This window comes from Leucoraja erinacea, chromosome 1, assembly GCF_028641065.1.
Source record: "Leucoraja erinacea ecotype New England chromosome 1, Leri_hhj_1, whole genome shotgun sequence".
NCBI classification, from domain to species: domain Eukaryota; kingdom Metazoa; phylum Chordata; class Chondrichthyes; order Rajiformes; family Rajidae; genus Leucoraja; species Leucoraja erinaceus.
This window is the reverse complement of record NC_073377.1, coordinates 44,462,037-44,479,962: the sequence shown is the minus strand read 5'-3', so window position 1 is coordinate 44,479,962 and position 17,926 is coordinate 44,462,037. Positions and strand designations below refer to the sequence as shown.

At 40.6% G+C, this 17,926-nt stretch overlaps 1 protein-coding gene across 1 annotated transcript in view; it reads left to right on the top strand.

Annotated features, from left to right (window-relative positions):
* Positions 1–17,926, top strand: part of LOC129696183 (potassium/sodium hyperpolarization-activated cyclic nucleotide-gated channel 1-like) — a 285,651-nt gene that overhangs the window by 240,293 nt on the left and 27,432 nt on the right. The window contains exon 7 of the mRNA XM_055633797.1: positions 7,045–7,209. Within this exon, the coding sequence (XP_055489772.1) occupies positions 7,045–7,209 (165 nt within the window). The remainder of the gene's footprint in view (positions 1–7,044; positions 7,210–17,926) is intronic.

Sequence of the window (17,926 nt, the reverse complement as noted above, 5' to 3'; positions counted from 1 at the left end):
ATAAAATGTCAGTGGGTATATTTCAAATAGAAATACAAAGGAATTCATGAGAACTATATTCTTCTAAAATCAATAAGACTAGTTAATATTAGTTCCTCCTAGATGGATGAAAGAAAAAGGCACGTACCAAGTATATACCCAGATTGTTCAGGCATTGTGATAGTTTCATAGTATATAACTAGAACAATGCAGACTCATCTGTTGTGTCAGAAAACTTTTGACCACAATATAACTGCTCATAGGGTGCATGAGATAACATACTATGTTATTTTTGCAGAAACAAGGAACTGTAGATGCTGATTTATAAAAACCGACAGAAAGTGCTAGAGTAGTTCAGTGGGTCAGGCAGCATCTCTGGAGAACATGGATAGATGACGTTTTGGGTCAGGACGCTAATTCATACAAATCAGTCTCATTTCCTTCATAAAGTATCGTTCATTCATTCATCCGTTCATTCATTCATTCAGTCTGAAGAAGGGTCCTGACCCGAACTGACCGGAAATGTCATTTATCCATGTTCTCCAGAGATGTGGCCTGACCCACTGAGTTACTCCGGTACATTGTATGCTCCTTTTTATGTTTTGCATGAGACATCAAATCAAACACCATAGCCTTAATTCCACCGCAAAGATTGAAACATTGAAAGCTAATTCAAATATTTTAATTAATCCTTGAGACCCTCCTCCCTCTCTTCATACTGATCCGCAATCTTCATAAGCCCAGCTCTCTAAAGTGTAGAGTTCCCTGAATTCCCCTTCCAATGTACTACCAGTTCCTTCATCCACCCCCTCTCCAAATGTTATGATTTGCTCACCTCTCCAGTACAAATGCCGCTGTCACAAATCAATTGCCACCCAGATTCGTCCCTCCCCACAGCAAGTGCCAACAGTTTCACCATTGTTTGCCCCCACCCCCTCCTTACCATGAGTGCCAAGCTGTCAAATATACCGGAGAGCAGCTGATGAAAACAACTACTGTAATTTGTTAATCAAAGCTTCCCATCATGCACTGCCATACCCAACTCCCCAATAATACCACATAGTCACATGGCCCATTTGTTCCTTAGCCAGGATATATTTATGACTGTAAAAGATTTGATACACAGTGGTTTACACTCATTCACAGCTAAATTTTGATGTACTAGGACAGTGATAAAAACTGTTGCGGTTCCATAATTTTATGGCCTTACAAATGCCCTTTCAAGTACATTGGCATTTCTAGGTGGTTGAGTTTTGATACAGTTTGGAAGTGGAAGGACTGTTTATTATTTTGATATGTTGAATTGATCACACAGTGTGTTTCTAACAAAATGTAAAATCATTTTAAACAAAAATGTAAAATACTGATGTAACGGAGCAGACAAAACCCCGTAAGAAGGAACTTTAGATCTGAGAGCTGCTCTACCACGCGCCTTTGAACAGACATGAAGCAGTCCACTGTTTTGGGAAATGACATTCAGCAAATGTTCTTTCTGCCCACCTGGAAATCAGAACTCACTGATCAGCAGTTTTAACATGATGCCTCAGGTCTTATGTTGAAACACAAAGAGCCAGTATAATCCATTTCTATTCTGAGAGGAGACAGCTGTGGAGAAAAAACCTGGAAGCTAGAATCTTTACCTCTCAGATTTTGTAATTCCAAGGATTTGATATTTCAATAGCTAGTGCATTGGCATTGTTAATAGGAAGTCCTGATAATTTGAATTGTATTTTTATGATGCAGACATTGTTGATGAGGCCAACATCTATGGTCCATCCATTATTGATTCCTGAACTAAGTGTTAGGTCATTTATGAATCAATAACATTGATGGGTCTGTAGTCAAATCAGGCTAGAGTCTGCTTATTTGACAATCAGAAAATCTGCAGATGCTAGAAATCTGATATAAAAGCAGTGTTTCCAGCATCTTCTGATTTTATGTGATCATGGAACCTATCCACTTGCTTGTGGATCCTGCGATAAGAAAGTTGAGGTTAAAATGATCATAAATTCTTAGGTCCATAGAAAGGCGAAGACAATTTGCATGGTGTTAAACAGAAGGTTAAGGCGAGGAACCTTCAGAGTTTGGTATTTTGTGAGGTAACATTGAAGGCAGTCAGTTGGCTCCTCAAGCCTCTGCCAACCCTGTGGTACAATCTAGTCAATTCCATTTCCCAGTCTTTCCCCGTGGCCCTACACATTATTTTCCCTTTTGAACACCATTGTTCATTCTGTTGCCAGCTTCCTTACAGCCAGGGACTTCCATATCATCAGAACTCGTTACTTTTGAAGATATTTTCCATGTCATAAATCTGTGCTCCCTCAACCTCAAAACATCTGCTAATAAAACAACTTCATTCTAGTTAACCTACCCAAATATCTACACCAAATTTAAATTCACAATATCTGAATTTCTAGCGATGGTGTGATCTAAAGCCACATCCCAGAAGAGACTAAACACTATCACTGTGCTTTTGACCATTTGACCATGCCGTCACTTAATTTCATCATCCCAGTCTTTTAGATACTGGCAAAGACGAAACTGTCCTCGTCATTTAATCTGTACAAACCCATCTCATACCAGAAAATCTCCTTAGTGACCTCTCCAAGGTCAATATATTGTTCCTGATTCTGTGAGTTCTGTGGATTGAAGATAAACTCAAAGCTTTATGTAACTATATTTTCTTTATTCACTGATCTAATTTATGCTGGTACAGTACTCCTGCCCAATATTGCTGATGAAAGACCCCCAAGCCTATACTAACCAGCATTTGATACACAGGGACCAACTCACTGACCCCATCCAGGAGTCATGCAGTATAACCTAGTAGTGATAAGTGTAATGAGGTTGTTGTATCTTGAAATTTCTCTGGCAAAGCTAGAGGCAAACCTTTGGAGGCTGCAAACCTGACATTTATTTTAATAGTTTTTCAAATGTTACACTGACATTTAGAAATGTTTTCTGGTTGAAGTATTTTTTTCAATTATTTAAAAAAATAAAGATAACTAAACATTTATAAAATGTATAAGTAATTCAGAAAGTTAAACATTTCTCAAGGAAAGGGTAAGTTAATAAATTGAGTCGCAGGTGCAGTTTGCAACTAAATAATCTCTTTAGTCAGTTACATAATACAATACAATACAATACGGTTTTATTCGTCACATTGCACATAAAGTGCAAGTGAAATGAATTTGTCAGCAGCGGTACAATGATAAAGAACACACAAACACACTATTTGGCTGGCAATATACACATGTACATATTCATAGTGCAAATGTGTGATTGTTGTTAAATATTGGACATGAAGGTAGATAGTCTGGATGTCTGTATTGGGTATTAGAATATGGACAAAAAGGTGCTTTCTGAACCATTTCCAATTTGTCAGCCTTGGACCAACATTCAAAGGTGTTCATTCATGAATAACAGGGACATGGTGTTGCTGCTGCCATCCTGCCACTTTATGGTTAAAATAACTATTCCAGCTTCCAAAATGCAAGTCATTCTTGTGCAATCCCAAGTGCAGAAAAAGGATTAGCTGTGTATTGATACTGGTAGAAATTGACAAATTGGCCAAAACTTCCCTGTTCTTCAAATTTCATTTTCACCCAAGTCAGAGGACAAGATCTCATTCAAAGAAATGGAGGTACTGTAGCTGTGTGCAGTTTACCCAGGGCTTACCTGTCTTGATTTCACATGAAAATAACATTGCACCTATTTTCACAAACATATTGTTCATTTTGTATTCTGCTATCCGAGGAAATTTTTTGTTAGATTACACTTCAAGGCAAAAGTGTTTAATTGCCATATATAATGGAATAATAAAATTCTTATTTGCATCAACATAACACGTCTTTAAACACAGTACTCAATATAATAAGAACAAAAAAAATCAATAAATAATAAACACAATATTAGTGCAAAACGAAAAAAAACAAGTCCCTCATGCAACCAAGACAGTCATAGTTCAAAGTTTAGTTTGTGTTTGTTGGGAGGAAGCTGTCCCTGAACCTGGAAGTTACGGTTTTCAGACTCCTAAGGGCAGGATTGAAATAAAAGCATGGGCAGGCTGCTGTGCATCCTTGATGATGTTCCCAAGATCCGTCTGTACATTAATACTCCTCAAGATACTGACATTTATAATAGAATTTCCTCTTGCCGTTGACCTCCCAAAAATGCATCACCTCACACGATGCACGAATCACTGCTACCCAGTCAATCACACACTACGTGATGGGTTTGAGATCTTTTCTCTCTTTACATCAGACAGGTAAAAGCTATGCTGACTCATTAAAAGTTATGTCATCAATGTCTGCCTTTGTCAAGAAGCAGTTCCCCAATTAGCAGACATAGTCCGTGTTTTCAGGGGTTTCATCTACAACCTTTTTGGCTGGCAATAATGATGCGAAGTGGGAGCAGTTTGATATGGGACCTTTGTTTTCCAATTATTAAGTGTAAATCTCATGTTTTTAAATACCCTGGTGAATGAGTCAATGATGTGTTGGAGCTCAGCCTCTGCAGACACAAATATTGGCTGCATTCAGTAATTGAGGTTGGAGTAACCTTGGATAAGGTGAAGGGGACATGGGTTGAACAATTAACTGTGCAGTCACAGTTTTTTTTTAAACAAATATACAATAGCATTAGTCAGAGTCAGCGTGGAAACAGGCCCTTCAGCCAAACTTGCCCAAGCTGACCAACATGTCCCATCCACACTAGTCCCACTTGCTTGCGTTTCGCCCATGTTCCTTGAATCCTATCCTGTCCATGTTTATATAACTAAAAGTCCCATCTTGACCACTTCCTGTCTGTGCTGTATATTTTAGAAAAAAACGCTGCAATATATCATTATGATTTTTGGCCATTTTACTCACAGTCCTCCTCCGCTGAGGCAGCCCTGAGCATTTTTTCCGATTAATAAAAAAGAAAAAAGGTATGAATGTTTTAAAAATCTTGAGATCAGCTGATTGGTCATCTCACTTGTCAATCTCCATGATGAAGGTAACACCCCTTCCGGGGGGGGGGGGGGGCAGGAGTATAAAGCACAAATTGTATGAAATTGCATTTGAATTTGGTGGCCTGCACTCTGCTTGAAATGGTATGAAATTGCATTTGGTTTTGATGGCCTGCACTCTGCGTGAAATGGTATTTCAAGGAATAGCCATGAGTGAACTGCCAGCACACCAGCCCTGAGTGACTGAGCTGCCAGCCTACCAGGCCTGAGTGACTGAACTGCCAGCCCACCAGGCCAGAGTGACTGAGCTGCCAGCCCAAGAATCCATTTGGCCCACAATGTCCATACTAACCCTCTGGAAACCAGTCCCTTTGGCCCACAACACCTATACTAGCACTCCAGAATGCCTCCCCCCCCCCCCCCCCCCCCCCCCCCCCCTCCCCCCACTGGCCACCAATATTGGAATTGGTGGAGAGGTTGAATATTGCGTTGGGGGACCAGCCCTCCCTTGTGAACATGGGACACAACAGGTTCCACTTAGTCTAGTATCTATCTAAATGTTTCTTAACTGTTGTGCCTGCCTCAACTGCATTCTCTGGCAGCTCATTCCATACACCTACCACCCTTTGTGTACAAACTTTGCCCATCAGTTTCCTATCAAATCTATCCCTCCCCTTACCTTAAGCCTGGTTCTCGATTCCCCCTACTCTGGGTAAAAGATTCTCTACTCCATCTAATCCTCTCAAGACCTTGAGTAGTGAATGATCACAATACTTGAGGAAATATATACCTGCAGGAAGATTGTTCCCGATGTTAGGGAAGTCCAGGACAAGGGGTCACAGCTTAAGGATAAAGGGGAAATCCTTTAAAACCGAGATGAGAAGAAACTTTTTTCACACAGAGAGTGGTGAATCTCTGGAACTCTCTGCCACAGAGGGTAGTTGAGGCCAGTTCATTGGCTATATTTAAGAGGGAGTTAGATGTGGCCCTTGTGGCTAAGGGGATCAGGGGGTATGGAGAGAAGGCAGGTACGGGATACTGAGTTGGATGATCAGCCATGATCATATTGAATGGCGGTGCAGGCTCGAAGGGCCGAATGGCCTACTCCTGCACCTAATTTCTATGTTTCTATGTTTCTATGTACAATGGGGTCAGTTTACTGTGGAAAAACTAGGTTGATTCCTGGAAGAGGAAGTTTGTCCTATGATACAAGATTTACCTATACTTAATAGGTTTATCTCATTGATAATACCAGGTGGTGAGAAGGGTTGACAGAGTGGATTTTGAAGAGTTTTGAAGAGAATGAGAATCAAGAATTGGGGACAGAATCTCAGGTAGGGATGTAGGACTGAAACAAAGAGAGATTTAGTTACACAATGGGTTGCAGACTTTGGATTTCTCTTCCTCAGAGGACTACGGGCATACAGCTTTGAAGTGTGTTAAAGATTATTCGATGTTTCAGTTCTCAGGGAAATTGAAATATTGTACAGAAAACCGTTGATATAGGATTAGGTAGTATCTGGACGACAGAGCAGGCATATGGGACCATCAGTCTGACGAAGGGTCTCGACCCGAAACGTCACCCATTCCTTCCTTACAGCGATGCTGCCTGTCCCACTGAATTACTTGAGCATTTTGTGTCTACCTTCGATTTAAATCAGCATCTGCAGTTCTTTCCTGGCCATATGGGACCGGTGCCTACTTCTGTTTCTCTTTCCATTTCTGATACAAGAGTTAGTGAGCCATTTGAGATTTGAGGTGTCACTGCCAAGTTTCAACATGCCTGTATTTGACATTCAACATATACATTTTCCATCAAGGACTCGGTTAGTGATCGGATGTGTGAACATTAGATAACATTTCTCTGGATAATCTGAGACATTGAGACCAATTACAGCAACCCAGCCTTGCCACAAAATAGGCCAGGCAACTATCATTGTGAAGCTTCCTTAAAGCGTGCGAAACTTATAGAAATACTGGCTCTGAAATGTTTCATGCCTTGATTCTTCAGATTAGCTTCTTGCAGTAACGTTGAATTGAAAACATGATCTGTGTCTGCTCCTGAGTGATTCAGTCTGTGTTACTAAATTTTATTTTCTCTTGTGCCTCTTTAGAAATATGCTTGCTAACAAAAGGTCGGCGTACGGCCAGTGTGAAAGCTGACACCTACTGTCGACTGTACTCCCTCTCCGTGGATCATTTCAACGAAGTGCTGGAGCAGTACCCAATGATGCGAAGAGCATTTGAAACTGTGGCAATCGACAGACTGAACAGAATTGGTAGGTTCATTGAATTTGCAATGTTATTCCACGAACTGCATCTGTATATTACCTGCCACATTGTACCCTGTACAAATCAGCCAAAATAAAGATAACTATAGAAAAGCTCCTCACCTCTTTATTCACACCATATTTTAGCACTGTAAACAACAAACAGCATAAATAACTGTGCTGCAAATGAAGAAAGAGCAGAATGTAATTGGTTGAACAATGGCAAAATAAAATTATTTAAAGAATGTAGGATTATCAGAGGAGACACGGCAATGAGGAATGAGTAAACAATTTTAAAAGCTGAACTGTTACTGAAAACACGAAAAGAAACAAATATCTGAGTATTTAATAGGACTGTGTGAATTACTATAACTTGGATATGGGAAGATAACAGTGATTTAAGTTATAAAATTACTTTTAATATATAATGGCTAATTGAAAATGCTATTATAACCTTGTTTGCCTATATGGAAACAGAGAAACATAGAAAATAGGTGCAGGAGGAGGCAATTTGGCCCCTCGAGCCCACACCGCCATTCGTTGTGATCATGGCTGATCATCCACAATCAGTAACCCGTGCCTGCCTTCGCCCCATATCCCTTGATTCTGCTAGCCCCTAGAGCTCTATCTAACTCTCTCTTAAATTCATCGTGAATTGGCCTCTACTGCCTTCTGTGGCAGAGAATTCCACAAATTCACAACTCTCTGGGTGAAAAGGTTTTTTCTCGTCTCAGTTTTAAATGGCCTCCCCTTTATTCTTAGACTGTGGCCCTTGGTTCTGGACTCCCCCAACATTGGGAACATTTTTCCTGCATCTAGCTTGTCCAGTCGTTTTATAATTTTATTCGTTTCTAAAAGGTACCCTTTCATCCTTCTAAATTCCAGTGAATACAAGCCCAGATTTTCAAATCTTTCCTCAAAAGACAGTCCTGCCATCCCGGGGATTAACCTTGTGAACCTACACTGCACTGCCTCAATAGCAAGGATGTCCTTCCTCAAATTAGGAGACCAAGACTGCACACAATACTCCAGATGTGGTCTCACCAGGGCCTCGTACAACTGCAGAAGAACCTCTTTACTGCTATACTCAAATCCTCTCGTTATGAAGGCCAACATTCCATTAGCTGTTAACCTAGATGCTTTTAATAATTTTACTTAAACATTTGGGTTGTTCATACCAATTCTATCCTTTTAAATAAAAACAGAAGATATTAGAAACACTCGGCAGATCAGGTAACCTCTGTGAAAGGAGAAACAATTAACATTAAGATCATCCTGAAACATTATCCCTGTTTGCCTATCCACAGATGCTGCCTGACCTGCTAAGTGTTTTCAGCATTTTGTTTTTATTTAAGATTTCCAGCATGTACCTTTTTAATATTTTTTTACATTTACTGTCCATCTAAGTATATTTTCTCCATTTTCTGCAGTGTTTATTGCTGTGTTTGCTTCCTCAAGTGCTAAAACCTGGTGTGAGAGAAGTGCATTTTAAGAACGGAAATGTACCTCCTCTAGACATCTGTAGGTTCCTTGATATTCTATCTCAAAGTAAATTGTGGGGACATCTATTTGGAATATATGCAGTTTCAACCCACACAGGAGGTTTATAGGCATTGTGCCGATTAATAACATTTATTTTCATATAGTATGTAGAAGAAAAGGTATCTGTTCAAAAACTCCCCCAATCAATTTGTAGATCAAAATGAAAGCTTGTGGGTGGGAACATGGCAGTGAACAGCATGGTGATGGTGAAACACATACATATGGTACAACAGCAGTTTGCTGAGTGTGGAAGAGGAGTGAGAAAACCTGTCATGAATCAGCACAATGTTGATTATGTTCTCAGAAACACAATGGTGTTTTTTTTTGGGAGAAGCTTTTTATTTCCTGTTTGGTAATTGTGATCCTTTGCTTCTCTGTTTGTTGGCTGTGCACAAATTTCAGAGATGGTTAGTATGGAAATTGATATTTGTGAGATGTTTGTTACCATTTTCCTTCTGGCAGCTAGTTACTCTATCTCGTGTGTTCCCATGAGAAAGCCAACCACAGGCTACCACTTTCCAGCTCATACATCAAATACATTTCTCTGGATAGAAGAACTGATGGAATTGATAGCCTAAAATATCATTCTGTAAATCCTATAGCTTCTGGATGACACCCAATCAGAAGCGCTTAGTCTTAAACATCAACCCTTTACACAAAAATCCTGCATTAAAATATAATAAAGGATGCCCAACAATTTTTCCTATGTTTCTAAATCAAGCTCTATGTTTCTAAATCAAGCATCTATGTTTCTAAGCTCCTACCTAAACCCAACCCCACTATTCCTGACTCTCACTCTTCCCTATATCTTCATCCCAGGAGTTTTCTATCTGAATTGACTGCTGAATTTGGAATTGGTTGTTTTTATTCCATACCTCCTTACTTGCTTCTCTTTCTCGACAATTTGAATAGAAATTAAATCATATGTCAGTCAGTCATTGGAAATAAGTTGCTCAAAATGACTTGAAATGCAAAGCAAGCAATGAATGTATAATACAGTAGATAGCCAATCCAGCAAAGCTCTTTTTGTACTCGGGTCAAGATTGAATGTTCCACTAATATTTCCAGCATTTGGGTCTGAGTATTTAACCACTTAATAAGCTTCAGTATTGCTTTATAGTTTATGTGGTTTATAGTTTACAGTTTAGAGAAGTAGGTCCCCATGTAAGGAAATAGCTCACAGGTTCTGATAGTGATTCATCTGAAGATGCAGGTATAGCAGGCAGTGTAGAAAGTAAATGACATGTTGGCCTTCATAACGAGAGGATTTGAGTATAGGAGTAAAGAGGTCCTTCTACTGTTGTACAGGGCCCTGGTGAGACCACATCTGGAGTATTGTGTGCAGTTTTGGTTTCCTAATTTGAGGAAGGACATCCTTGCTAATGAGGCAATGCAGCGTAGGTTCACGAGGTTAATCCCCGGGATGGCGGGACTGTCATATGAGGAGAGATTGGAAAGTCTGGGCTTGTATTCATTGGAATTTAGAAGGATGAGAGGGAATCTTATGGAAACTTATAAAAGGACTGGACAAGCTAGATGCAGGAAAAAAAATGCAATATTGGGGGAGAACCAGTGGCCACAGTCTAAGAATAAAGGGGAGGCTATTTAAAAATGGGATGAGTTTAAAAGAAAGTTAGATAGAGCTCTAGGGGCTAGCGGAATCAAGGGATATGGGGAGAAGGCAGGCACAGATTACTGATTGTGGGTGATCAGCCATGATCACAGTGAAGCCTGCAAATGGTCTCCTCCTACACCTATTTTATATATGTTTCTATGATGCAGTGATAGGCTGAAAGGTGACACTTTTATGCACAGGGGCACATTCCATTAAAATAACTTATTCTCAGTAAAGTGATTGGGTAGACAGGGGCACTTCTGCTGAAAGAAATCCAAAGTGTACCCATCTGTCCCTTTGTTAGCTGCTAATGTCCCCTCAAAAGATGGCATTGGATAGTTGATTATCCTTGTAATCTGTATAGATTTCAGGTCCAAACAAACCTGATCAATAAAAAATGGAAAAATCATTTGACTTCCTTTAATTAATCCACTGAGGTGGACTATATTTTCCTCAACATTCAATAATATTCCAGTCTCAACGTTCATTCTATGTATGGATCAGGCATTCTGTGGATAAGTACGAGACTACAGAATCTGCAATCTAGAGCAAAAAGCAAACAGCTTGAGAATCGCCACACATGAGGAGGCAGAGAGGAGGTCCACATTTTGCGTTGAGACCCTGCATCTCTCCTGCACTTCATTTAGTTATTCAGTTGATTACCTGAGGGTGAACATACCGATATCCAGATGAAATTTGTTTTTTGATAGTCTTAATTTTATTCTTAAGTTATCGTATGCACAAGTATGGTGAGGCATAGGTACATATCTTGCTTGCAGCAGCGTCACAGGCATATAGACTCAGACCTCATAAAACCCTAAATCATATGTAAATTATACATACGTTATACAAATTCTACAAGAAAAGAAAAAGGCTGATATTAGTGCAAAACATCGAAAACATTTCCAAGGTTTAATATAAAACCATTTTCAGCTCCTAATGGTCTTAGCTTACTTACTATATATATATTTTTACTTTATAAGAATGCATGTGTCCCTTTTTATGAAGCAAAACTAATTTAACTATTCCAATGTACTCCCAAACACCACTCCTTTGCTGCTGGGATTAACTATGTTGGTTTTGCCCGAGAACTTTGTTCCGAGTCTAAATATTTTGCCAGTTTCTCTGTGATATACTTGAGAATTCAGTTTATTGATTTCTAGTTCCTCTTCTCATTTAGAGACTTGAGCAAGAAAGATAACTTCTGCCGCCATTGTTTCTTCATTAAGTACATTTTGTTCTACTTGTCCCAAGTGATTTTAATTTGCTTTTATTCTCGCCTCTCATTTAATTTCTTAACTCATTCTCTTCCTTTACTATGCTTATTCAGAACTAACTGGCCTTCTTGATTTCACACCTTCCGCTTCTCGATCTGCTGCATTCATGACGCCTCTTACTACAGAGGCTGAGGGGTTGACACTATATACTGGGAACTTTTCATTCTCTTGTGCTCTGTGAGACCTGCAGAACCTTGGAGAACCCAGTCAGTAGGATATTGTTTTAAAGAATATTAGTAATGGGTCGTGATCTCCATTTTCTGTGATGGGAGGAGTGAGATTCTCCTACTTGATTAGCTTCCTCTGGGATCCTCAGTAATACATTCAGCCCTGCAGTAAGTCCACTCCTGCAGGTCCCAACTGCGTGAACATTGGCATTGTTGGTGGCAGAATGCTGCAATGGACGCATTCCCAATGCATTTGTCAGCGTGGCATGCCTATACATGGTTTCAACCCTGGTAAATTACTGAACTACCTGTGACCATCCACCAGGTTCAAATGAAATGGAAAACATTCTGACTTGCAAATCTCATCTGTCAGTTGATGCAAGTTCAATATGTAACTGCAGTTCTTCTTCCTTGTGCTTCCAAGCTGAGGTGAGTCTACTTTGATTTCTCAAATTTCTAAAAGCTTTTCCGTTCCATAGCTTCAGCCTTCTGGCCTTTTCACTCTGCTTATTGCAACCTGTCCCTTTTCTTAACTGGACCATATACATCTGTTGCCTTTAGCAATTATATTTAGATGCTTCCTGCATCCAAAATACAACAAATTTCTCCGTTTTCATGCTCTGTAGTGAATAAAACATTGCTGTGTTCACTTCAGCAATGCCTCAGACTCAGTGAATTGCAAGCTGTTTCTTTCAACCTTCTCTTTGACTATGTAGAACCACTGAGATTCCAATACTGTTGCCTCCCTTGGTCTGTCTTTGGGAAGGAGAAACAAGAAAACTTGTTCGACAATCTGACTACTGGTGCTACACATAGGACTACGAAATGCTGATTTTTGCTAAATCACTCAGCTTTATGAGCTTTAGCTCGTTGCAGTGAATCCACCTCCATAGAATAAACATACACAGGGAAGGCACATGGAAGTGGAATAAGAGCTTATTTAAATGGGATGAAGAATTATTCATGGCTTCACCATGTGTCTCGGATTTTTCATAGTTTAGGATGTTTGGTGGTCATGGTCTGAGTTAGAGTTCAATTGTTCTACTATATGAAAGGTAAACAAAACCTGACCCATGATAAAGGCCTTAGATCCAATCCTAGAATCCCAGAGATGGGCTTCAGGACAGACCATCTTTAATGTGAGAAATGCACATTCCAATATGACAGTGACATATTCAGGGGGGTGGGGCAGGCTAGATCAAATATGTAGTGTGTAGTCCTTTTGTTTGTCTTCTCCCTTTGCCTTAAAGCTCTTTGCTGAAGACTAGATAATTTCTGCAAGGTATTAAGTTGCAGTTATTTTGTGCAATAGGCTCAAGGTTATCCCAATGAAACAGCATCCCAAGGATGTTAAGGCTACTGCAATTAGTTCATCGTCACCTAGGGCTGTCATCAAAAGAAACAAGATCCTTCTAATGTCAACTAGCCTGCTAATGTCCATTTGCGTGGGAACCTTGCTATCCCTTAGACAATTTGCCAGCTATCCTATACTATATCAGTGATTCAAGTGCTCGCACAGCAATGAGGCATGTACAACTAACCTAATGCGGCCCACAGCTGAAAAACAAATGAAGCCCTGTTTGTGCAGTGGAAGCCTATTAGATTTGCTAATTTTATTCCAGTAAAAAAGAATGGATTCTGAAGAGCAACAGCATTTTTCTTTCCAATTGCCAAAAGAAAATCCAAGAACCACTCTGACAGCTTGTTCACTTACCCAAAGATGTCACTGCAAATCTGTCTTTGCGACCTTTTAACAGTGTAGAATCAATGACAGGCTTCATCTGCCACATCACTCCTTCGAGACGATGAGAATGTTTCACAAGACAAAGTGGATAGTAACAAGTTGATTGTCAAAAGCGGATTTGCAAATCAACAATTTTCAGATTTCAAAATATCTCCTCAAGAAGACAATGTGTATAAGAGGTATGACAACTAACAAACTAAAACTGAACTGAAACTTAAAATGATAAGCACTCATAGGGAAATGCAAAAGGAGAGTGGAATGGCTAAAGACTTACTGTATCTGAAAAGGTATCAGTTCATATAAAAAAATCAGTAAATATTTTTACGAGTGTGTAGAAGGAAAGTGAATAGATAACTGAGTGTAATATCACTCAGGGATGGGGAAATAAGTCTGATTGTGGAGAATGACAAAGTGGGATGTTAACTAAATGTTATTCATGAGTATTTGCAAATGGTGGTGGAAATGAGAACACAGCAGCTAGACATCAACAGCGATTGCATTTTAAAAAGTATTATTTGCCTCTAAATCAATCAATCAATCAATCAATCAATCAATCGATTTTATTAATCACATACACATATAAGTGCAGTGAAATGAATTTGCCAGCAGCGGTACAATCAAAAAAGAACACACAAAATTTGCAATAAAATTTAACACCAACATCCACCACAGCATTCTTCACTGTGCTGGAAGGCACAAAGTATAGCCAGTTCTCCTACATTGTTCACCCGTGGTCGGGTTCATAAACCTCCGTAGTCGCCAGACGGCCCAATGTACAGGTCCACTCGTCGTTGAAATTCCAACATCGGGACGGTCAAACACACTCTGCGGCTTGCAGGTCCCGAATCGGCGCTTTCCAACCGGAGACACGTGGCTTCAGGATGTTGTAGGCTGCAGGCCGGCGGTCGGAGCTTTTCTCTGACTGTCCCCGGCGAAGGACCCCAGGCTCCAGATGGTAATCCCACGTCAGGTAGAAGCTCCGCAGACCGTGGCTTCAGGAAGTTATAGGCCGTGGGCCGACAAACAGAACTCTTCTCCGGATAATAAACCCACGCCACGCCCGCGGCTAGAAGTTCCGCAGACCACAGTCCCATGATGTCAATGACACCAGGACAGCATTCAGCGCTCTCCTCTCTGGCGACTAGGCAAGGGTTCATCTGCTTCAAGATGAAAAGTCCAATCTGCGCCGGCTGCCCATGCTCCAGCTCCGATTCCGGGAAAGGCCGCTCCAATCCATTATGTTAGGCCGTGAGGGAGGCGACATGGAAAAAATCGCATCTCCGTGGAGGAGGCGGCCGAAAGCGGTTTCCCCCCCTTATCCCTCCCCCCCGAACCCCCACATAAGACTACCGAGAGACACCCAAACTGACACTAGACACACCAAAAAAAAGGTTTAATGTGCCTCCAGGATGTGCAAGTTCATCCTTTTCAATGTAGGTTTATGGGTGAACAAGGTGGAAAAAATGAAAGAATGAAATGGAGTAAAAAGATTTGGTTCTGAACAAAATACCAGGACTCGGGGTAGAATAGTCATCATGTAATGTGGGCACCCCCTTTGGACTGACAAAAGTAATGAAATTAAGCATTAGGGGAAGAGAAGGAAAAACAAGGCTCATTCTATTTGTAGGTAAACTCAGCATAATTTTAACTTTTACTAATCAGATAGTGAGGGTAACATTGGACCATCCCTGTCTGTTATACATATTACTTGATCATACTTTCCTTGTTATTTCAATGCAAAAACGAAAATCAGGTAAGACATTTAATAATTTGCCAAGCTAATGTTGTCCATTCAAGATTAAAGGTATGATCAATTTCTGACAAGAATTACATAAAATTAAGTGCTGGGAATATATACTCAAGCACCAAAGTATCTTTGTGATTAGTTGCGGACATCAAAGTACATTTGCCACAGTGAATAGCAATACCAAAAAAATTCACGGAGATAATTTAATGTATCATATTGTACCCAGTCAGGCAATTGAGTCATAGTGTCATGGAGCATGGAAACTGGCCGATTGGCCCAACTCGTCCATGCCAACTAAGATGTTCCATTTAAACTAGCCCTATTTGTCTGCATTTGGCCCATATCCATGTAAACCTTTCCTATCTATACACCTGTGCAAATGTCCTTTATATATTGTAATAGTACCTGCATTAGCTGCCTCCTCTGGCAGCTGGTTCCATATACCTATCACCCTCTGATTGAAAAAGTTGCCCTTCAGGTTCCTATTATTCTTGCCCCTCTCACCTCAAACATATGTCCCCTGGTTCTTGATTCCTCTACCCTGGGTAAAAGACAGTGCATTTGCACTATCTATACCCCTCATGATTGTATACACCTCGGCCTCCTACACTCCAGTCATAGCCTGCCCATCTCTCCCTATAGCTCAGGCCCTCGAGTCCTGGCAACGTACTATCTCAAAAACTCAATCTCTGCAACATTGACAACTGCATTGGGGCTACCTCCTGCACCATGCAAAACTCATGCACTTCATTAACTTCACTACCAATGTCCATCCTGCACCATGCAAAACTCATGCACTTCATTGACTTCACTACCAATGTCCATCCTGCACCATGCAAAACTCATGCACTTCATTAACTTCACTACCAATGTCCATCCTGCACCATGCAAAACTCATGCACTTCATTAACTTCACTACCAATGTCCATTCTGCACTGAAATTTTCTAGGACCTTCTCCGACACCTCCCTCCCATTTCTTGAGCTCACCGCCTCCGTCATAGGAGATAGACTATTGACTGTTGTCTATTACAAACCTACTGACTCCCACAGCTAGCGGGACGACAACTCTTCCGATTTTGCCTTCTGCAAAGACTCCTCCTCCCAATTCCTCCATCTATGCCGCCTCTGTGCCCAAGAGAGGTGTTCCATACTAGGATATCCGAGATGTCCTCATTCTTTAGGGAACGGGGGCTCCCCTTTTCCTTCATTGATGAGGTCCTCACACGTGTCTCCTTGATATTCCGCAGCTCCGCTCTTGCTCCCCCTCCTTCCAGTTGCAACAGGAACAGAGTCCTGCTAGTCCTCAAATTTCACCCCATCAGCTGTAGCAGGTAGTGAGAGGTCTTACCTTCCACTACCTGCAACCTCCGGCAACCACATGCAACCTCCGGCAACCACATGCAACCTCCGGCAACCACCTTCAACTAGCATCGCAACCGGCTTCGACTAAAAAATTACCGATTTTTAAAACGGCAACCTATTTTTAGTCGCAGCTGGTTTTGAATTTTTTGAAATAATCGCCTGAACATAGAAGAAGCAGAAACCACTTTCGGCCATTAGGGAGACTGACAAAAACCTCCAGGAACCTCCGGAAACCACACGGAAACCTTGGGTGGGGCACAAAGTCTCCAGAGGTTTGCGTTCAGGTTTCCGAAGTGGGACAGGGGCATTAGGCTGATTACAGTTCAGAGGGAAATAAAAACAAAATAAGAGACGTATAAAAGGAAATCCAAACATAATCTGTACAAATGTGAAAAGGAAAGTGTTGCATGAGGAGAGAGGCTGGGGTGCAGTGACCCAATAAGAAATCTGCAATATAAAAAGACTGCGTAGGCTGGATCTTTTCTCCTCGAGGTTGAGGTGTGTCATTACAGAGATAATTAAAATGGTGAGAGGCATAAATAAGGTGAACAACCAGAGGAGTCAAAACGTAGAAGGCACGGGTTAAGGGGATTTAAAAGGGACTGAGAGACAACTTTGGTGCATACATGGGCAAACTGCTAGAGGAAGCAATGGATAAAATTATGATATTTAAAAGACAATTACACAGGAACATGAATAGAAAAGGTTGGGAGGGATATGGACCAGACACAGGAAAATAGAACCAGCTCAGTTGTCATGTCGAGTGGGTCTGTCATGTTATATAGTTCTATAACGATGCAATTCCATTACATGTACTTTACATCAGCAAAGGAAGATAAATCCAATAATTATTTCACATCTGACGTGGCAAAGTTCTAAAAATAATAATCAGGAACAAAGTTAGCAGTCACTTAGACAGTATAGATTGATCAGAGAGAGACTACATTGAATTAGTTAGGTATGATGTCAATGATAATATATTATAGATGAAGGAAGAAGGATAATGATGGAAATGTGGTTAGTGTGCTAGATACTAACTTCCAAAAGGTGTTTTAGAAGGTGCATGTAACTGTCTTGTCATCAGGATGGAAGGTCATGGAACAAAAATGGATGCAGCAGCATGAAGAGAAAATTGGAGAGATATCAAAGTGCAGAGTAATTGTGAAAGTGTTTTCCAAATGGGTGAAGGACTAAGGAAACTTTGATGATGAAAGAAATCGAGGCTTTGGAGGAAAGGATGAGGCGTAGGTCAAGTATAGAGGGCTGGGATC